This window comes from Diabrotica virgifera, chromosome 3 (assembly GCF_917563875.1).
Source record: "Diabrotica virgifera virgifera chromosome 3, PGI_DIABVI_V3a".
Taxonomy (NCBI): domain Eukaryota; kingdom Metazoa; phylum Arthropoda; class Insecta; order Coleoptera; family Chrysomelidae; genus Diabrotica; species Diabrotica virgifera.
Genome location: NC_065445.1, coordinates 86,600,078 through 86,624,122, shown reverse-complemented (window position 1 = coordinate 86,624,122; position 24,045 = coordinate 86,600,078). Strand labels below are relative to the sequence as shown.

The following is a 24,045-nucleotide window of genomic DNA, read 5'->3' as shown; positions in this document are numbered from 1 at the left end:
AGTTTGACAGTGGGGTATACTGTCACTAGCACTATTTAACATATAAAAAATTAAAAGGGAAAATCTCAGTACCTAGTTGGCTGTATACCATAGTTTAAAAAAAAACAAAGAAGTAAAAGCTTCGTGGGTAAAATGGTATATTTTATTTAAAAAGCTTCCATAGATCATCCAAATGGTTTACAAATTCTCCAGATAGATTTCTGTCTAGTCAGTCCATCATCAGTGAAACATTCTACTTGTAGTTGAAACTAGCCCACTTTATGGTTGTTAAAACCTTTGTATTACATGTTTGTGATATTAAAAAATTATAAAGTTGAACTGGCGCTAGGTAGAGGTTAATGGATAACTTTAAGGGCACATATATGTCCCTACTAGAAAAATGGAGCACACTCGCGCTGCGAGTGATACAGACCAACTGAGTTAGTCAATTAGTTGAAATGTTAAATAAAATTGTGAACAGAAGGACCCCCTGCGTTTAATGGGACCGTGCAAGTTCGGAAGAACGACGCGACACCTGGTTTCCTAGCTCAGCAACATTTTTAGCACTTTTAATTATATTGGCCAATTATATTAGTCCTGGTTACTGTATGATTGTCAAGGCCATATCCCAAAAAAGAATAAGAAGAAAAAGTAAGACTAAGGTTATGTTATTAAAAGGTAAACATTGTACTACAAGCAAAATGCTATTGACTAAATTCACTTTAATAATTGCATATCATATCAATATTGTGGAGCAGCATATAATTTTTACAATTTATAACGCGCCATTTGCGAAATTCCATTTTCTTCAATGACAGTAGGTATAAATATACGTCAATTTGACAATTTCAATTAACAATATGAATTATTTAAGAAATATATGTTAAGAAAGTTACAAGATTTGTCCGCTATACGCGCACGATCGTTTCTCGTATCCCTCCAAGTACTTGCACACAGCGAATAAGGACCATTAATGTTAGGTACGTGATTCTGTCATGAGGTGCGTTCGCGGGTAACTGTCGGTGACAAATTGTCAGCAAATCGCATGCGCACTTTAAAATAATATCGTTAATAGATAAATATACAATGTATATTTACCTATATAGTATAATTTAATAATTAGTTATTAATATTAATTAAAAGTAAATATACCTGGTTTATTTATCTTTTAACGGTATTACTTTTTGTGTTCACAAACAGGGGATGGCATTAGATAAACTCTTTGCCACAGATACTTTAATTGAGTGTATTAATGAAATAAAAGATCAATACACCGGAGGGACCGCAGACGTTCGGATACAATTAGCGTCTCTTTGCAAATACAATGACGTTGACTTTGCAAAGTAACAAGACACTTACTCAATACATACACTACACATGACACTAGGTACCTAACTGCAAAAAAAAGATCAATAATTCTCCGACAACACATTATGTGGTGCAGCCGCCTCTACTCGAAGTACATTAAATGGTCCAATCGTCAATTTTTAGCTGTTTTTTCTAATCTAATTTATTAAAATTAAATTAAACAAATCTGATTTGTTTATAATATAATCAATTAAACAAAATCCTTCTTCCTCGACGGAGAAAGAATATTGCCGGCCGAAAAGGTTAGATATACTTGGGACTGATGCTGGACAGTAAGCAGATATTTGGCGAACATGTCAAATATACTGAACACAGGGCAGAACAGAGAGCAACTGTATTGGCAATAATCATGCACAATATAGGAAGTCCAGGTACGGGAAAAAGGAGTATCCTAATGGAAATGGTACACTCCACAATTCTATTTGCGGCACCGGTGTGGCATGAAGTAACTAACAAAAAAAAAGTACAAAAACATTTTAGAAAAAGCCCTATTAAGGGTCGTGTGGGCCTACAGAACGACCTCGACGGTAGCGCTATAATAATATATAGCCGGGATACCACCAATACACCTGCAGGTAAAAGAGAGAGCCAAAACATATACGGCTAGAGTAACCAGGAGAATAAAGAAGAAAGGAGAGAATCCATCACAAAGTGGCAGGAAGAGTGGGAAAGAGAACGGAGGGCTACATGGACAAGGACTATGATCCCTGTCGTGGAGGAGCAGTGGGTGAAGTGTAAATACAGGGTGTCCCGGAAAATAGTGCGTTCCTTTAAGGTATAGAGAGAATACACAATTTGGAACAAAAAAGTCCTATACCATTTTTTTCTAAAGTTAACCGTTTCCAAAAAAAAGTTAACATTGTTTTCCATATACCTGTATTTTAATGTTTGGAAATTTTAATAAACTGGCAACATCGTACGCACTACGGAATAATAACATAATAAAAACTCGTTTGTGATTGTGATTAACAGTATTTAAAATAATCCAACCTAATAGTAGGTAATACTTATGTATTTACGATTTGTTTACTAAAATTATTTTCTTTTGAAACAGTGGCGGATCCAGGGGGGGGCGATGGGGGCGATCGGCCCCCCCTCTCAACCCAAGTGATTTATTTTTTTTTAATTATAATACAGTAAAACCTGTGTTACCGGCCACCTGCCAAAATCGGCCACCTTTACTAACGGCCAGTTTAAAAAATCCCCAAACCAAGTATAAATAGACTACAAAAACTGGCAATACCGGCCACCTTTCCATATCGGCCAATGGTTCTTTCATTTTTAGTGGCCGTTACTGACAGGTTTTACTGTATAAAGATTACAAAAACATTCATTTATTTTTCAAATGGATAACTATACATGTTTTAAAATTACAATATTATATGAATTACATATAAATATATTTTTTTGAAATGAGTAATTTATAATTCTTAGGTATACTTTAAGAATTAAAAATGATTACAATAAGCATATTTAAACAAATATGTAATGTACTTATATATACTGTGAACGCATACCTAAGCATGTCCACTCTCGTATAATTATAAAATCGGTTGCAGATAACGGATTCTTCGAAAATCTCTCGAAAATAGCGCGCTCAGCAAAACTATATTAATTTGCCGAAAATATAAACGCTATATATGTTCAAACGCCGATTGCTGACCACGAAAAAAACACCCTTTGCTTATTAATTATTAGTCTATTAGTCATTTTAGTGTATTTTGTGTCTCGAGTCTCGATGCAAGTAAGTAACATCTCTGATGCAAGTAACATACTGATTCGTACAGATCTTAGTTTGTAAATTGTTAGAGTGATTAATATTATTTTGAGTTTATTCTTCTTTTTTATATTAATATAGTTTGTGATTTACGAAGAGTTATAAAATGTCAAATAAACGAAAATAAGCTTCTACCGAGAACTTGAAAAGTAAAAATTCAAATGTCGCAATATAGCTGATTATTTTGTTAAAAATCAACGTAATTTGGGTGATAGTGATAATATTAATAGTAATGAAGATAATAAATATGTACAAGGTATATCTTATCAGATAGATCATACTATGACTGACACCTACTGATCTTGGAGCAAATTTAAGTTCTGAGAGCATTCAAAACAAGTCATGCGATTTTTCAGTGTGTCCGATACAAATCAACGATGATGCAGTAAATACCAATTCTACTTTCGAGAGTTTTATGGAAAAAGGTATGTCTTAGGTATATATGCATGAAATGTATGTCTTATATATTATATAAGTTTATTCTACATCACGTTTGACAGACGTGAGTATTTATGCACGAGTACGATAGATAGTCATTTATGTCGCTGGATGCAATCATCCACATATAAAATTATGGTAATGAATTAAATTTTAAACTTCATATGGGAAAGTACATCATGTGACACCTCATTTAAAAGCTTTTGAGATAGTGATTACAAAAATGTATAGGTAATGCTTGTGCAGAATCTCGGTCCAATGCTTTTTAAATGCATTCATTTTTTTATAATCCTGAGAAAACTAATAAGTATTTTTTTAAAATTTAAACACAAAATGCAAGATTACATTATTACCGAGGGACGAAAGTCCCTGAAAACTTCTATAATGTTTATTTTAATAAGTTACAGGGGTGAAAAAGAAGAGAAAATTGAGTATGATTTTTAATTTCAAATACCTATATCATTCACAAGAAACCTTTTGTTTATTCTAATGGACTTTCGGCCCTCGGTAATAGTTTAATAGGTATTTTATTCTGCGTTTAAATTTTTCAAAAATTCTCGTATTAGCTTTCTCAGGATTCGAAGAAAATGAATGTGTTTAAAAAGCATTTGACCAAAATTTTGCGCATGTAGGTATTATACATTTTTGTAATCAGTATTTCAAACGCTTTTAAATGAGGTGTCACATGATGTACTTTCCCATTACGAAATAACATTAAAACTATTTCGACTTGAATTTGTTTGCATTGAAAAAAGAAAAGTAGTTATTTTGATTTTTTGAGAATTACATTCGTTTAATTCATTATTATATTTCCGAAACTACTGTAAGTTGTTAACTTATAAAGTCTCATTTTGTAGGTTTTTTTTTTAATTTTAATGATAATTCACTACATATTATATTTATTTTTCTTTCATCAACTTTATGTATTATGTATATGGTGTCCCAACCCAAAAGTAGCGGAACCGTTGAATATTTCGCGAAATGAACATCGAATCGAAAAAATGAAAAATATGTGTTCAATAATTTTTAAAAATCTATCAAATGATACCCAACACGACCCCCCACTCGACCCCCTGAAAGTGGGATGGGGGTAACTTTAAAATATTAAATGGAGACCCTCAGTTTTAATTGCAGATTTGGATTCCTTACGTAAAAGTAAGCAACTTTTATTCGAGACATTTTTCGAAATCTGGATAGATGGCGCTATAATCGGAAAACCATTAATCGTGATACCATAGGTAATTTATAGAAATGGTTTAATCTCTCTAAAAACACTCTCAAATGAAAAATCAAAATACACAAGTTTAATATTTTTCAAAATCCTATCGAAGTCCACCAAACACGACAGGATGCCATTCGGTAGGTTTTTGAAAAATATTAAACACGTGATGTTTAGTTTTTTATCTGGAAGTGTATTGCTCGAGAAAGACTATTTCTTTATTATTCTATTTCTATATTCTATATATTATAGCGCCATCTATCCAGAATTTGAAGATATGTCACGAATAAAAGTGGCTTACTTTTACGTAAGAAGTTCAAATCTTCAATAAAAACTGGGGTTTTCCATTTACGATTTTAAATTGAGCCTATACCTCACCTCCAGGGGGTGGAGTAGGGGGTCGTATTTGGTGTCATTCGATAGATTTTTAAAAATTACTGAAAAGGTATTTTTCAGTTCTTCGATCCGATGTTCATTTCGCGAAATATTCGACCGTTCCGCTTTTTTTGACACCCTGTATATACATATAGTTTAGCTCTCCAGAGCTCCAGGCCTAGAAGGCCCATGGCTTGGTTTACTATTCTTTTCCATTCTTTCCTCCTTGCTGCTTTATTTTTCCAATTTGTAATTTTAAGTTCTTCTGTCTCTTTATCTCTTTAACACCTATGTCATTAACACATAAAAAAATATAAAAAAACATTTTTTAAAAAACGGTTTTTTTTAGTTACGAGTTACCAAAATTAAAAGTATTATAAAAAAATCAACTAAAAACCAAAAAATAAAACAAATTGAAAAAATCTAACACATTCGTTAAAGAAAAGCGTGGGGCGAAAACCGTTTATTCGATCAAGACGCACCATGCTTTTCTTTGACGAATGTGTAAGATTTTTTCATTTTTTTATTATTTTTTGGTTTTTAGTTGATTTTTTTATAATACTTTTAATTTTGGTCAATCGTAACTAAAGAAAAGCGTTTCTTAAAATTTTTTTTTCATATTTTTTGATTCAATTTTTTATTCATTATCAATATGTTATTACAAATTAAGTACTTAGATAAAATGAAATGATTTCATTTTTGTATGAAAAATTAAAAAATTTTAAATATACTTTTGTATTATCTACATTTTTACGCCTATATGATTATTTATATTATAATTATTATTATCCAGATTTAGCCATACTGTTCACACTCCCTCTAAGAGGAAAATTTACTTATCCCAATACCTGCGGTAACAAAAAGATTGAGCTCTGGTGTGACTTTTTCCGTGTTATCGAGACCTAGGTGACGTGGTATGCTGGCTGGAGTATCTCCCAACAATTTTCATACACATCTGGCAGTCGAGTCGAGAGTAATATGTACAGCTTTCTGCATGGTCTTATAAAGATATTCATTTAGAGACTCAGCTTTTTTATGTTTTCGAGGAGGTTCTTCGGAATGACTCCAGTAGTAGACATAATAATCGGTATTGTTAGGGTATTTTGCATTCTCCATTGTCTTCGTATTCTTAAAGCCAAATTATTATTATTGTTATTGTTATTACAGTAAAACCTGTCAGTAACGGCCACTAAAATTGAAAGAACCATTGGCCGATATAGAAAGGTGACCGGTATTTCCAGTTTTTGTAGTCTACGTATAATTGGTTTGGGGAATTTTTAAACTGGCCGCTAGTGTAGGTGGCCGATTTTAGCAGGTGGCCGGTAACACAGGTTTTACTGTATATAGAAATTTAGGCAATCGGCCCCCCCTCTTAATGATGCTGGATCCGCCACTGTTTTGAAATGCATTGAAATACCTATTGCATAATTTTAAACGAATTACACATCTTTTAACATAAAATCACGTCTTTTAACTGAAATAGTATTATGTATTTAGTAAGGTTTAAATGGGTTGAATGCTGAGTATTGCTGAGGGCTTTAACTGAATTACATAGTTTTAATAGTTTAAAGTGGAACTTAAATACACCAGATAATGTCTCAGTAATTTGTTTACTTGTGAACTGAAATAACTAAGTTGTACTTACTGGAAAATAATTATTATACCGAATAGATGTTTCAAGTAATCTTTCACAAACACCATTCATAGGTAATAACATAATAGGTAATACACTCACTATTCGAAAACATTTTCGGCATTGGCACTAAACAGGATTCTTTAAAACTATCTGTTTACTATCTATCTTCTATCTATTTACATGGGACTGTCTATGCTTAAATTTGCGTACCGCACATAGTTGTCAGATTTAAATTTACATACCAAAATACATTTTAATTTTTTGGTCAAACGGTTGCATTTAGAAGAAAATGTTATAAGAATTTTTTGTTCTACATGGTGCCTTCTACCTATACCTTTAAGGAACGCACTATTTTCCGGGACACCCTGTATAAAAGTACGAACTATACTTCTTCACGCAGTTCCTTACGGGACACGGAACATTTAGAGTATACCTTGAGAGGATAGGAACACATGTTTAGGGAGGAGCTTCAAGTAAAAACAAGAGAACGTGAAGTAAATAGCTGGGAAGTTTTGGCAAATGTTCTGACAGAAATAGCTGAAGACAAACTGGGTAAAAAAGAGAAAGATAGAAAGGAATGGATATCAGATGAAACTTGGAATCTTATCGAGGAAAGAAAACAACGAAAAAAAGATATCTTGCAAGCAAGAACTGTAGAAGGAAGAACGAACCGACAACAAGAATATGAAACACTAAATAAAGCAGTTAAAAGGAATGCAAGAAGAGAAAAAAGAAGGTGGGCTGAAGAACTTGCAAAACAAGCAGAAACCCTGCACAACACAACAGGACTAGAGAGCTGTACCAAATTACTAATAGACGATTAACAAAAAATGGGCCCAACTATTCGAACATTGTAAGATCCAAGACAGGTGAATTACTTACTACAACGGATGACCAAGTAGAGAGATGGAAAGAGCACTTTCAGGAGATGCTAGGCACGCCCAGGGATAACGCAGATGAAATTGTCGAAAACCCGCAGAATATAGACTTGCATATATCTTGCGAGTCCCCTTTCAAAACGGAGATAATAACAGCTATCATATCTCTGAGAAATAACAGGTCCCCGGGAATCGATAACATTGCTGCCGAACTACTTAAAACTGACCCACATCTAACCGCTGAACTTTTGCTCCCTATAATCCGAGAGGTGTTAACATTATTAAACTTCCAAATAAGGGCAACCTCACACTGTGCAAAAATTGGAGAGGAATAACCTTGCTTACCGTCATAAATAAAATTTTTACGACCATCATACATAAAAGATTAACAAACAAGGTTGAATTTCGAGCGAATCAAGCAGGTTTTAGACCAGAATCTTCCTGCATAGATCACATTAATACTGTGAGGGTAATAATGGAACAATCGGTTGAATGGAACACACCTCTATACATGGTTTTTGTTGATTTCGAACGTGCCTTTGACAGCCTACCTCATGCTGCTATATGGAAAATTTTAGAGCTAAGAAACATTCCTCATAAAATAATTTCCATTATAAAGTCACTGTACACTGAGGCGACGTGCAGCGTGACACACAATGGGATCAACAGTTACAAATTTGACGTACTTACTGGAGTCAGACAGGGATGTGTGCTTTCTCCGTTTCTGTTTAACATAGCTCTAGACTATGTTCTCTCCAAACTAGACTTCGACACAAAAGGGATACAATGGACGTTAACCACACGCCTAGGTGATCTAGAATACGCCGACGATATATGCCTGTTAGGACAAAGGTTCCAGGATGTGGCCGACCAATTGGAAACACTATCCACTGAGGCCAATAAAATAGGTTTAAAAATCAATATTGGTAAAACCAAATCCATGAGAATAAATGCAAGGAACAGCACGCTATTTAATATCGACAACAAGCAGATTGAAAATGTGGAAAACTTCACGTACCTTGGAAGTGTCATAACAGCAGAAAGCGGAGGTACAGAAGACGATATTCGTATGAGGATACGAAAAGCTCAACAAGCATTCAGCATGCTTAACCCTGTTTGGAGGTCTGGGGAATATACTACAAGGACAAAGATCCGAATATTCCAGTCAAATGTTATGTCTGTTCTACTCTATGGATGTGAAACCTGGAAAGTGACAAAATCCCTTACAGACAAATTGCAGGTCTTTGTTAACAAATGTCTACGAAGAATTGTCCATATTTTCTGGCCAAACACCATCAGAAACGAAGATCTGCTACACCTGACCCAACAAAAGAGGGTAGAAAATGAAATAAATTACAGAAAGTGGGGGTGGAGAGGTCACACACTCCGAAAAGATAGTTCCAGTATTGCAAAAACTGCCCTAGAGTGGAATCCCCAAGGAAAGAGAAAAAGAGATAGCCCAGCACAAACTTGGAGAAGATCCATTATGGACGAGATAAGAAGTCAAGGAAAGTCTTGGAATGAGGTGAAGACCCTAGCGCAAAATAGAACCCGATGGCGCGTTTTCACTGAAGCTCTATACGCTCCACTTAGGAGTTCAAGAACATTATATATATTGAGAGGATAGGAAAGGCAATAGATGGTAGTTGTGTGGATTGTGTAGTAAGTGACACAGCAGAACACTATGTTCGAATGCAGAAAATTTAATGACGAAAGAGCGGAGCTATATGCAAAAGTGGGCATCTTAGGAGCACACAATTTTATAACCATAGTGACAATGGGGAAAGAGAGTTTAAAGAAGTGCTAGAACTAGAAACTGTGACAAAAATCAATAAAAGAAAAGAGCTTATAGAAAAAGAGAGACAACAGGGGTAAACATGCAAAAGCAACGAGAAACAGAGAGAAAAGAGTAGAGAAAGGGGATAGGCATTGTAACACGGATGCATCCGGAGGTAAGACTCCCAGAGGGAGAACTGCATTCGGATGTAGGTACTCCGTTTTACTCTGAATCCAACACACGCCAGGTACGATTTATACCTGTTACGGTCTTTACAAGATTTTCACTCTCACAAAAAAGTATTATATTATCAACAAAGGTCTAGAAAATAGAATCAGAGAAAATATAAATAAATTCTAGTTTTTTACGTGTGGTGAATAGGTACCTAATTATTGAGGTGAATAGGTACCTAATTTTTAATTCAAAATCATTCATGATATAAAAATAAAATTTGAAGATGGTTTGTTATTTGTTTGAGAAGTATATATAATATAATATCTAATTTTTAGTAATTTTGGAGAAACTAAAAATTTTTATGATACATAAAATAAAATGTAGCAAGAAATAAAAATAGAAATGTGATTTGGCAACGTTGCTGAAACCAAAAATCACCAATCAGGAATACCAATATAACTAAACAAGTCGCACTTCTAGGGATTTTTCATGTCAATTTAAACGAGCAGCCTAACCTCTCTTGTGACCCAAAGATTTGGGTGTAAAAAAATAAGTACAAAAAAATAATTTGTACTTTTAATTGACAATAAACCATTTATATTTAATAACCTACAATAAACATGGCTGTAACAACAAGAAATGTACCGCGATTACTAGTGCAGGTAAAATTTTTAATAACTTGTAATCCAATAAGGCTATTTGATGATATAACACCATAGGTCAGGAATTAGTATGAAGAACAGGATGAATAGTGTTTATACAGAAAAATGTTAAATATAATGGGTATTTTTTTAGACTTATTCAATGAATTACTAATTATTAAAAAAATATCTGGAATCCTAGTTGGTCATATACCAGGAACACTATATTGTACCCTACAATTTAAAAAATGCTTACTTTTAAGTTGTCCTATGGAATTAAGTTGATTTTAACCAAAATATTATTTTAGGCACTACAAATCTTACCAAGAACAAGTACGAGAGGCCTATCAGTAAGTGAAATCTTTGAATTATTTTAAAACAAGAACCAAATATCTAACAATAAAGCAATCAAAACTTTTGTTTTCAATACTCAACAAAATTTATTACAATTTAATGTCACTATAGCTGTTTAGACAGAGTGCCTTTTTCGATTGATGTATTTTACTGGGTATATGTCTGCATTTTAAAGTCTCTAACTGAATCAGTTGAGGAGTGAGGAGCTGTTTGTCTCAAGGTGGTCATTCGGAATTATATCTGTATTTTTTATTCATTGATTTCCATAGATTCTAATAAAGGTAGCTTAATGTCTTTATTTTGAATATGAAAAATTTGAAACTGGTCATTAAAAGAATGATCATGATCTAGAACAGAGGTTCTCAATCTGTAGTACATGTACCACTGGTGGTACATATCATTATTGGCGGTAGTACACTAAACACAGAAAAAATAGTAGTACTTAGTAAGTATTGATAATACAATTTAAAAATATAGGTGGTACCAAAAATAATAAAAATAACTGTAGGTGGTACATCACTCAAAAAGGTTGAGAACCGCTGATCTAGAAGGTGAAGTGCATACAGATAATCTTTTTTTCTAATATTGAACCTTTTGTGTTCTGCTATCCGTTTGTCAAAGGTTCTGCCAGTCTGACTCACATGTCTCCAGTCTCCACATGTCAGTTTGTATATACCACTCTGTAATTCCTTTTTCTTTTGGTTCTTAGGTTTTTTAAGGGGAGGGTATGGTTTGAAATCAACATTTCAAGCACGTTTTTGTGATTTATTTTGAAACTATGGTATAACTATTTTATTTTTAAATTAAATCAGCATACTAAGTAAAATTTAAAGAATATTAAAAAAAATTCAAGGAAAAATATTGAAAAATAAACCAACAGTGGCAAATTTTTACACACACCAAAAAAAATGGATACAGTGAACATCAGAACTCGTCACTGGATTATGTGAAATAAAAATTCAAAAAGATTTTATTAGCTTATGAGTTTCTCGAGGTAACACTGTCTAGTTTTTTATTTTTAACGACTTTTGAGTTCTTGCTATCACTCACAAATCAAAAAAGTGAAATTCTTTGTAATAAAAAGGTGAAAAGCAACATATTTATTATTGTCATTATTAATCATCATATTATTGATTATTAATCAACATATTGATTATGATCTTTTTTCTAATTTGTGTCAAGAATTTAGAGATTGTTACAAAACATGTCATCAGATTCACCTAAATAATTTACAAACTGCTGTGTATGATAAAAAAGATTTTTGGAATTATGTAAATAATAAAAGAAAATAGTTTGATTTGCCAAACACAATGAAATATGAGAATATAACTTATGATAATTCCCAAAATATAGCAAAGGACATCGCACACATCTTATGGAAAATATGTCACTCAAATTCATTAAAATTTATATGAATAGATTCGTTTTAAATTAACGGTCAATTCTTATCATTGCATCAACTCTTAATTATGATTAATAACAGCGCAAATTGCAATTAAAGTTTATCGAAATCACATTTTTGGAGTTCATAAAAGTGTCAGTTATAATCACTATTGCTCTGGGTGCTATTCAAAACAGGTTAAACCCTGCTGGGCCTAAGCAGATTAGTGAAACTATTATAATAAGATGCTTAATAGCCCGAGAAGATTTATGAAGTTACCGATAATCTGGGTATTTTAAAATATTTTTTCTCTCTCTAACTTATGTACCTACCCATATGATTTCAGATTCATTTATATCAATTTCTGCTCTTATTATTGAAAATTAAGAGTTGGCGCAATAATAAGAATTGACCATTAATTTGAAACGAATCTATTGATATAAATTTTATTGAATTTGAGTGACATATTTTCCATAAGATGTGTGCGATGTCCTTTGTTTAGTAAATTTTTGAATTCAACTTATGTTACTAGTAATACACATTATCTAGCTGTAAACTCTGATAATAGTTTTTGTGTTGAAATTTGTGATATTACTGTCTTAGATGTATTTGAACTTATATCTAAGATTAATCTAAAAGCAAGTTCTGGACTTGATAATATATCCCCTCTGTTCATATTTAATTGTAGATTTATTCTGAGTTATATTTTACAAAAAATATTTAGTTTGTCATTGGGCTCAGGTGTCTTTCCAGAGATATGGAAGAGAAGTTATATTACCCCAGTCCATAAAGGTGGTAATAGAGAAAATATTGAAAACTACCGAGCTATATCTAAATTTTCAGTTTTTGCTAAATTTTTTGAAGGGATTGTAGCTGCAAAACTTGGTCCATTATTGAATCCTACTTTACTGCCTGACCAACATGGTTTTATTCCAGGACGTTCTACTACTACCAATCTTTTAGTTGTACAAGAATTTTTGTTGGATGCTCTTGAAGGGTATGGCCAGGTTGATGTCATTTATACTGACTTTTCGAAGGCATTTGATAGAGTTAATCATACTGTCCTTATCTCTAAACTTTATAATGCTGGTTTACATGGAAGATTATTAGGCTGGATGGAGAGCTATCTCACAGATAGAACTCAAGTTGTAAAAATTAACCAATTTTTGTCATCTACTATCAATGTAACCTCTGGTGTTCCACAGGGTGGACATTTATCTCCTCTGCTTTTTAATTGTTTTGTAAATGATATAAAAAATTATTTTTATCATAGTACTATTCGTCTCTATGCTGATGACCTAAAAATTTATAGTCATAAAAAATTCCAATGACTGTAGTTTATTACAGAATGATTCAAGTAATTATTGGATTGGTGTAACTTAAATGCTTTGAATTTGAACATAAATAAATGTAAGGTAATGCGATTTTTTAGAAACAAACATCTGATTTCATTTGAATACCATATTGGACCAAATATTTTGGAGGTAATCATAACATTTAAGGATCTTGGGGTAATTTTTGACCCTACAGTAAGCTTCAGAGACAACTTTTCTTATGTTTCTAATAGATCCATGAAACTTTTAGGTTTCATGAAACGTAGTCTCTCTGAAAGTTCTTAAGATTTATTGCTTTTAAGAAAGGCGAATATTGCTAGATGTGGCATTTATATATAAATTAATACGAGGAGGCATTGATGCTAGTGCTCTTTTGGAAAAGGTTTACTTCCGTACTCCCTGTAGAGACACCAGATCCCAAGTCTTATTTTATTTAGAATTTCACAATCGAACTTATACTGTAAATAAACCCTTACAGAGAATGTGTAGAAATGCAAACAAATTTAATAGTAATGATTTTTTTCATTTATTACTAAGTACTATTAAGAATGAGATGGAAAATACCTTTTTATGTAATCACATTGTGCTTTAATAGTTTAGTTAAATTTAAGTTGATTTGTAAAAATTTAAGTTGATTTGTAAAAATGGCAAGTCTGTAAATAAACATTACATTGTTAAACAAAATATAAGCATAAAACCAAATATATCTCGGAAACGTTCAAAGAAAATCTATTGTTGTTCTGAAGCTATTTCCTTGTGGCATTTTTATACATAATTAACTATTTAGATGGTAAATAAGCCACATTTAAATTGAAAAAAATAATTTTATTAACGTTTCGACACCCCAATCGGGTGTCGTTGTCAAAATACAAAATACTACTAAATTAAACAAAAATGTTGTTGCTTAGTAAAAAATTCTTCTAATAATTTATTTAATATGACTCATTTATATCAGCAATTCAGACATATATTATACATTTTAAAGTAGAAGACTTTAAAATGATATTGCCAATATTTATGAGTTGCGTTCCTGGGACGACTTTACTGAAAGATAGTTCATTCGATATGTCTTTAAAAAGACAACCAAATGCAACGGTGACAGTAAAATTCTCGCGTTAGAGATTCCATAGTAAATCACGAGGGAAAACCAGGAAAAAAACCTAGTGATGCTATCCCGACATGATAAGTATTTGGTCTTACATTTAGTTTACTCTCAAAACTAATGCCAAAATCTGACTTTAATATATAATTTATTTAAATTATAAATAAATAAATATAAATATTATAAATAACCTCGCAATTTTTTAATATATCAGTTTCCCGCTTTAAAAATCATATTTCTTCCCTAACTTTTTAATACTTTCGGCCAGAGCTTTTGTATCATGATTAGTGTTACATGACCTGTATGTATTAGATAACTCAAAACCGGTATACCTTGGAACATTTCTGAATTGATTTATGTGTTATCTTTTGTTTGTAATTGTACTGACCTAGATGTTATCTTATTCTTTTTTCTTTTTTGTAACTGTACTACTCATAGAATTATTTTTTCTCAAACCACTTTGTTATGTTACATTATGATAATTTAGAACACTGTAACATTTATATCTGAATAGGACTTGCCCGTGAATAAATAAATAAATAAATAATATTAATAATACATAGATATATAAGTACATAATACTAAAATATAAAATATGTACTAACTTAATATGTTATTGACTTACTAATCGTGGTATTTTCATTTTATTTACTTCCTCTTTCAGTATGGGTAACCACATCCTACTGCATTCTACAAATGAATTTGGAAAATTTCAGTTAGATCGGCCGAGTAGTTTTGGAGTTACAATGTCCACCATCTATGAAAGAGCAATTTTGAGAAAAATGCGTTTAAAATTTTGACAACTTTTATTTTCAATTTCTTTTTGTCTGTCAAATCGTAAAGTGATGCACACCGGAATATGTTTTTTTAAATTGCGGAGTAATCTACAAAAGAGAAGGGGATCAGGTGTTGAACATCTCTCATTTTGCAAGCGTGCTGGCGTGAAACCTCGGCAAAGCGAGTCGAAGGTAGGGATGTTCAACATGCTGTATCTCTGGTAATTTTACTCCGATCAATGAAATTTTCGGAGAGTATTCTTGTAGTTAGGCACTTTCATTTACAATAATAAAAAAAATCGAAAATTTCATCGAAAATTTCAAACCATTACGTTCCTTTCATTTTTATGTGTTTGGCTATGTTTGTTGATATCTTGCCTGTATATGTGATAATGTGATAGAGCAGAAGGTACTGGGTTTTTTCTGTGGTGGTGGGAAGACTAATTTCAGGGCTTTCTTATAGTTTTGGTTTAAAATTTTGTTGTTTGTTTGTTATACCCATTGTTTACTTTAAATTAGTGACTCGTCACTTAAATTGGGCATGTAAAAATGTAATTATACCACAACAGCATGGTTTTCAATCAAGTAAATCTACTGTTACAAATTTACTTTGTTATCACGGTTTTATATTAGAGGCTATTGAAAAGGGATTACAAGTTGATTGTATTTACACAGACTTCTCTAAAGCCTTCGATAGAGTCAATCATGACCTACTTGTATATAAGTTGAAGAAACTTGGTTTAGGGAATGGCATTGTGACCTGGTTCAGTAGCTTTCTTTATGGTCGTCAACAACGTGTTAAAATTGGCAGTTATATATCTAATGAAATTCAGGTTCATTCAGGAGTACCACAAGGCTCACATTGTGGACCATTATTATTTAACCTCTATCAATTGTCTATTATCTGTAATTGAAAATGTTAACTTTCTACTCTTTGCTGACGACTTAAAATTATTTCACATTGTAGAGAACTTATTGGATAGTAAAATTCTACAGAATGACTTGGATAAAGTATATGAGTGGTCTATTTCCAACAATTTATTATTAAATATCGACAAATGTCATATTATTAGTTTCTCAAAAACTAACACTACATATCTGTATGAATATAATATTGGTATAAATGTGTTGTCTAGAGTTGATGAGATGAAAGATCTATGAGTAATTTTTGATAAACAATTAAATTTTAAATCTCACCTGCGTGTTCAATACAAAAGTTTTTTCTGTATCCGTTCTTCGAGTTTTATATTGTTCAATAGTTCGATCATCCCTAGTGTATGCTTCCATTATTTGGTCTCCTTATTATGAGGTTGACAAAGTCCTAATTGAGAATATTCAAGTACGTTTTGCTTGATACGCTAGATTTAAATTGCAGATTCTCAATAATTTTAACAACAATGATGTTCTTCAGCATTTGAATTTGTCACTTCTTGTAAATAGGTGAATAAAACTAGAAATGCTTTTTAACTATAAACTAATTAACGGCTTTGTTAACTGTCCTGAATTACTATCGGAAATCCGATTTAATACAACCAGTTACAACTTACGAAATCCTTTCTTTATTCTATATTGAGTATCACCATACTAATTATGGTAGAAATGATCCGATGACTAGAGCTCTTAGGCACTTTAACACATATAATCTTGATCCATTCTTTAGTTCAATTTATTCTTTTAGACAATTTAAATTGTGTTGATCATGTTTAGTTTGTTAATGGTGTTATATCATATTTTTAACATGTTTTATATTGTTTTTTATTGTATAATATGTTAGAATTTAACTATGTCAACTATTTTATAATTCATTGTATTACTTTTTTAAATAATAGTGAAACCGTTAATAAATAAATAAATAAATACTGCTATTTGCTTAATGATGTTCAAGAGGGAACTTGCACATAAAAATATTTTTGCATAAAATTGTTAATTTATGTTTAAAAAATGATAAATTCAAAATATTACGTCTTAACAATTAATAGTGTACGTACAACAACTGATTATAATTCCGCGCCCGAAATTACCGTTTCAAACAACTTTAAAAGCGCGCGCTTGGGTCTAACGTCACCAACCATGATATTTACCACTGTTCTCGTTTGGCTACTGCCTAGTGCCAGACGTGCACTCTGCAGATAATATCTTGTAAAGATTTTCATGCATTCATAATATTATTTTTAATTTAGGGAAATACATTTTTATTTTACAACATAGGTATCTCAAATGCCAAATTATATTATAAAGTTTGAACAAAATTAAATACCTACATTAATATCATATTTCTTAAAAAATGTAAGTACATAGATACTACTAAAAAATTACTTATAAAAAGAAAAAGAAAGAATGTTTTATTATAATATATAAATATATATTTAGTTTAAAATATGAATTTCATTCTCACATAAAGAAATAAAAAATATTTTATGGATGAAACTTTATTTTATCAAATTTTTATTCCATTTATTTTTAATAATTATCAGATCCAAATAGATGCGGGAAAATATTTACACTCCAAAAGTCTTGTGCTATACTAATCAAACTGTCGATAAGGCCTGCGTCCTATTCTATCCAAATATAAGTAAATTTTGAGTTATTTTTAAAGTGTGTATCTGGTACGCAAAATCAACACTTTTTTTTTAAATAGAAACATTATTTGCAACTGTACTTTTTGTCTATTGGTTATTAAATGTTCCAAATATATGTACTTCTGGTCGTAATATTTTGTAATAAACAAAACTAAAACCTATCATTTATAAATATTTTAATAAACAAAACTTTTAGTAATAAAAGTAAGAGTAACTAAAAACTATTGTTATAAACAATTTAAACGTGTTTATTAATAATACTTATAATAGGTACCTACTTATTTGCCCTCTCGCATTTCTCCAATAGAATAACTTTCACTGCTTTTTATAAAATTTGCCACCATGAAGAAATCAACTACTGTAGATTGTCAGATTAACTTTTTGAAAAACCCTAGTCAGTCATATTATTCATTTAAAAACACTACTTTATAAAGTAGCACTCAAAATGATCAATTTCAGTTTGAAACTAAATATACTCATTATGGAACTATACAAGAACACAAATACCTTGGAATTTCCAATTAAATAATATGATTAAAATGGAATTAATACAATCCCCAAAACAACCTTTTTTGAACTTTTATTTACAATCAACTTCTACATGAGAGTTTTAAGTAAATGTGAATGAATTTGTAAATAATTTCGAAATATCCTAGCGGCTTTGTTATCGACTCATAGAAATCTAGCAGGTAGACGTGAGTCGTGACGTCAGACCCGTTTACGCGCCTCTGAAGAAATTTGAATTTTATAGCTTTTTCAATGTCTCGTAATAAGCCTATGGGTTAACAATATTTGTTTTTTTTTTGCATGCATGCGTTTTATGATCATGTTACCGTATATTTTTTAATATTATTTTAATATTTAAAAATATATGCAAGTTCCCTATTCTATCTTGAAGTAGTTTTTCGACATGGAAATTTATGTGGGGAACTTGAAACAAACACCTCCCCTCTCCTCAACCTATTCAGTTAGAGACTTTAAAGTGCAGACACATAGTAAAATACATCACTTGAAAAAGGCACTCTGTCAAAACAGCTGCAGTGATAATAAATTGTAGTAAAATTTGTGGAAGTGTTGAAAATAAAAGTCTTTAGTGTTTTATTGTTAGATAAAATGAATTTCCATCAAGTAACGGTTGAATCCATCAATGACCAACTAAATATTACATGTAAATGTTTTAGTCTGGAATGGCTGAACGACCTGATGCAAGAACAACATGTACCTTGATCCCTGGAGATGGTGTGGGTCCAGAATTAATGTATTCAGTCACAGAAGTGTTTAAGGCTGCAGGAATACCCGTGGATTTTGATACATACTTCTTTTCAGAAGTAAATCCCACCCTTAGTGCTCCATTAGAAAAAGTAGCTGATAGTATTTCGAGAAACAGAGTTTGCTTGAAAGGAATTTTGGCTACACCAGATTACAGTCATACAGGGGAATTGCAAACTCTTAACATGAAGCTCAGGTACTTTTTCTAAATATAACTACTTAAATGAATTTTTTTTTCTATAACAAATTTTTAAATTAATTGTTGATTCCGAAATTGTCTTATACCTTATATTTATATCAGATAATATGTAATTTATCAACATTTTTGTACAGAAATATTACTTTCTATTATTTATGGTGGATCTATAAACTTCTCAAAGCCCTATGATTATTTACAGAGAAGAAGACATTATTAAGACATATTTTAATGGTTTTGATCTTTTTATACAGGGTGTCTGCATAACTTGGAACCATATGGGAAACTTTTTTAATATCAATTTTACGAAAAAAAGTCATTCTTTATAAAGTGCTCTGCATAGTCTAAAACCTAAGATGCAATCATCAGATATCAAATTTTGTCAACAGTATACGAGGTATGTCAAAAAATATTAATTTCGCTCAAGAGCAAACTACCTTTATATTTCAAAATATCAAAAAATTTTATTGTGAAAAGTTATTTGAAATTAATAGAGGAGTACAAAAAAGGTGGTTTGGAAATAAACATAAAGAAGACCGAATATATGTGTATCGGTGGGACACAGCAGGACCTTACACTGGGGAATGGCGAAATTATTAAACATTGCGACGCATATAAATACCTGGGTATGACCATCACACAAGAAGGAAGCGTAGACCGGACGATAGAAGAAAGAAACAACCAGGGAAGAAAAGCAATTACCCTTCTCAATAGCATCCTGTGGGACCAGTCAATATCAAACAACAACAAACATAGAATATACAATACAATTGTTAAGAGTATAATCACTTACAGCAGTGAAGTATGGCAAATAAAAGAAAGATACAAGAGAAAACTTGAAGCAACAGAAATGGATTTCTGGAGGCGCTCAGCAGGAAAATCAAGATTAGAAAGGGTAACCAACAACAGAATTAGGGAAATAATGAATGTGAAACACACAATAGTAGATGACATTAGTACCAAACAGCTTAGATGGTATGGACACGTACAAAGAATGTCCGAAGAACGACTCCCGAAACAAATCCTAACGTGGACCCCTCATGGTAGACGAAAAAGAGGAAGACCCCGCCTTAGTTGGAGAGAAGGCATAAATCGAGAAATGAGAGAAAGAGAATTGGATGAAGACCTTTGGATGGACCGAAGTGAATGGCGACTAGGCATCGGAAGACGTAGGAGAACGTTTTAAAACCGATATATATATATATATATATATATATATATATATATATATATATATATATATATATATATATATATATATATATATATATATATATATTTGTAATTAAAAACCATATTCAAATATGCAATAACAGCCTTCTACGTGAAAAAAAAAATCTGAGATTTTCCTAAATTACCGATTCCGAACATCATTTTTATTTATTAGACATGTAATAACTCTTTTATTAATAATTTTAGGAAAAAAACTTATTCTTCATAAAAATCTGTGCATGGTCTAAACCTCAAGATAAAACCATCAGTTTTCCAAGTTTGTTAATTTTATACGAGGTGTGTCAAATAATATGAATTTAGAAAGAATATAGAAAGAATTCTTTCTAAATTCATATTATTTGACACACCTCGTATAAAATTAACAAACTTGGATAAATGATGGTTGCATCTTGAGGTTTAGACCATGCACAGATTTTTATGAAGAATAACTTTTTTTCCTAAAATTATTAATAAAAGAGTTATTACAGGTCTAATAAATAAAAATGATGTTCGGAATCAGTAATTTAGGAAAATCTCAGAAATCTTTTTTTCACGTAGAAGGCTGTTATTGCATGTTTGAATATGGTTTTTAATTACAAATAACTTTTCATAATAAAATTTTTTGATATTTTGAAATATAAAGGTAGTTTGCTCTTGAGCGAAATTAATATTTTTTGACATACCTCGTATACTGTTGACAAAATTTGATATCTGATGATTGCATCTTAGGTTTTAGACTATGCAGAGCACTTTATAAAGAATGACTTTTTTTCGTAAAATTGATATTAAAAAAGTTTCCCATATGGTTCCAAGTTACGCAGACACCCTGTATCATAACATTAAATCTGTGCAGTATTAAACTGTAATCTTTACACTAGTTTTCAACATTTCTTGTAGGAATGTGTGCCTTAAAAGTCAGAGAATGTAAAAACTTGTTGCTCACTTTCTATCTTATCTATGTAGACCTGATAAAAGGGAGATCAAGCAGTAGAGTAGGTTGTATTCATGACTCAGGCACACTACCGTGGTCCCTAAACTACACAGTAAAGAAATGTGCATAGGAAAAGCAAGATCAGTATTAGTAAAGATGAAGTCTCTTTTCAGGTCAGGATGTACCACTTGGTACCAAAATCTCTATCAGATGATGTGTATTTTCTACATTGTTATACAGAGTAGAGACCTGGACACTTTCTGAAGCTTCTTTAAGAAATCTCAAGGCCTTCAAGATGTGGTGTCATATTTACGCATCTTGAAAATTCATGTGACTAAAGTTGAGGTCCTATGAAGACTGGGCAAGGAATGAGAGATTATTATAGTCTGGGCAGATTATTGGAGAATAGGCCATTTTTGGGAAAAGTTATAGGTATGCAAAGTCCGCAGACATTGTGCTACTTTTTTTATAAACAAAATGGCGCTCCCAAATCGTGTTTTTTCAATCATTGCTATATAACTCCAAAAATTTTAACTTTACACCAAAAATACCCAAATAAAAATTCACCGTAATTAAATTCTGCATAGAAACATGTTTTCCCGATTCGCTTAGATGAGAAATTTCCTCGGAAAATGCGGGTTTTTCCGACAAAGTCTTTAATTTTCAACTAAAATTTTAGGTAAGTAATTATTTATCAATAATTAAATAACTTGGTGACATAAAAGCCCTTTTGGTATACCTAAATTATATTTCCAGAAGCCGATGGAAATTGAATGAACAGCTTAGCAACAATTAAATTGTTAATTAATAATTTACGGTCGCTATAATAACCATAATAATTATGATACATAAGAATAACTATGATTTTTGTATAAAAAGACACCATACCTATCTAATGTACTTTACTGAAATTGAACTATTTAGGCGGCCTCAGGAATATTTTAAAATTGTAAATAATTTTTTGGCTTATAAACAAATAGAATATCTCGGCAACTATTAAATTAAATTAAATTATGAAAACGGTATTGGTAAGAATGCAGCAGAACGCTTCTTTTAAAAGAAAAAACGTTTAATTGCGATGCGTAGTTGCTGACATACAACCGGTCAAAGTTGACCGCCATGTACGGCGAAGATATAAACAATAGGATAGTATTTTTCAAACCATCACCTTTTTATTTCGGTCCTCTTTCTCCACACAAATTTTCATCATATCTTTAAAATACTCATAACATATATTATAATTATAAAAACTATCGGTGTTACGAGTGAAAAATACCAAAATTCCAATCAAAAATTAGGTTGGAGAAAATGGAATCTCAAAGTTCAAAATCGGTATACGTTAAAAAAATGCAATTTCCTGGCTTCCCATTGAGCAATTTTCTTCATTTTTTTTTTGTTCTGAAGTAACTCGAGTAGAGCTACCTAACTAACGCATTATTAAATGTCAAAATTGCTTTTGTTTTGTTATAATAAACTAATTTATTTCTAAGAAATTAAAACTACATATTTTTTCCAATTGTAGACTTTTTTAGATAAACTTACCATAACTGTACCTTTTAACGTTTAAAATATAAATATTCTCATTTGAAAGCTGTATAATTATGTATTTAAACAATCTTTGTTTGAACAAATTAAAAATTTTTGTTATAATAAATAAATTAATTTATTATAACAAAACAAAAGAAACTTTGACATTTACTGTACCTATACCGATTTTGAACTTTGAGATTCCATTTTCTCCAACCTAATTTTTGATTGAAATTTTGGTATTTTTCACTCGTAATACCTGTAGTTTTTATTACTATAATATATTATGTTATGAGTCTTTTAAAGAAGTGGAAATTTGTGTGGAGAAAGAGGACCGAATTAAAAAGTGATGGTTCAAAAATTACCATGCTAATGTTTATATCTTCGCCGTACATACCGGTCAACTTTGACCGGTTGTATCTCGGGAACCACTCATCGCAAGCAAACGTTTTTTCTTTTAAAAGAAGCGTCCTGCCGCGTTCTTTCGAATACCGTTTTCATAATAATTTAATTTAACAGTTGCCGAGATATTCTATTTGTTTATAAGCCAAAAAATTGTCTGTAATTTAAAAATATTCCTGAGGCCGCTTAGATAATCCAATTTCAATTCTGTAAAGTACATTGGATAGGCATAGTGCCTTTTTATTCAAAAATCATAGTTATACTTATGTATCATAATTATTATTTTGACCGTAAATTGTTACTAAACTGTGTATTCAATTTCCATCGGCTTCTGGAAATATAATTTATACCAAAAGGGCTTTATGTTACCAAGTTATTTAATTATTATAAATAATTACTTAATTAAAATTTTAGTTGTAAAAATAGAATCTTTGGAGTTATATAGCAATGATTGAAAAAACACGATTTGGGGGCGCCATTTTGTTTATAAAAAAAGTAGCACACTATCTGCGGACTTTGCATACCTATATTATTAATATGTATATAGAATCATATACTTTTTTACTGCTTGGTTTATTTCCTTATTCCACCATCCAGTTCTTTTATTATTCTTCCCATTCTTTCTTATTCGACATACTTGTTTTGCAGTGATCCATAACGTGTCTCAATTTTTTCCATTTCTCTTCCATATTCCATTTCCTCATTGTTTTCATGCTGTTC

At 31.3% G+C, this 24,045-nt stretch overlaps 1 protein-coding gene across 1 annotated transcript in view; it reads left to right on the top strand.

Annotated features, from left to right (window-relative positions):
- The first annotated feature begins 10,099 nt into the window (after positions 1 to 10,099).
- LOC114330621 (isocitrate dehydrogenase [NAD] subunit beta, mitochondrial) overlaps positions 10,100 to 24,045 on the top strand; it is a 28,271-nt gene continuing 14,325 nt past the window's right edge. The window contains exons 1-3 of the mRNA XM_028280018.2: positions 10,100 to 10,283; positions 10,571 to 10,612; positions 18,970 to 19,253. Of these exons, the coding sequence (XP_028135819.1) occupies positions 10,242 to 10,283; positions 10,571 to 10,612; positions 18,970 to 19,253 (368 nt within the window). The 5' untranslated portion in view covers positions 10,100 to 10,241. The remainder of the gene's footprint in view (positions 10,284 to 10,570; positions 10,613 to 18,969; positions 19,254 to 24,045) is intronic.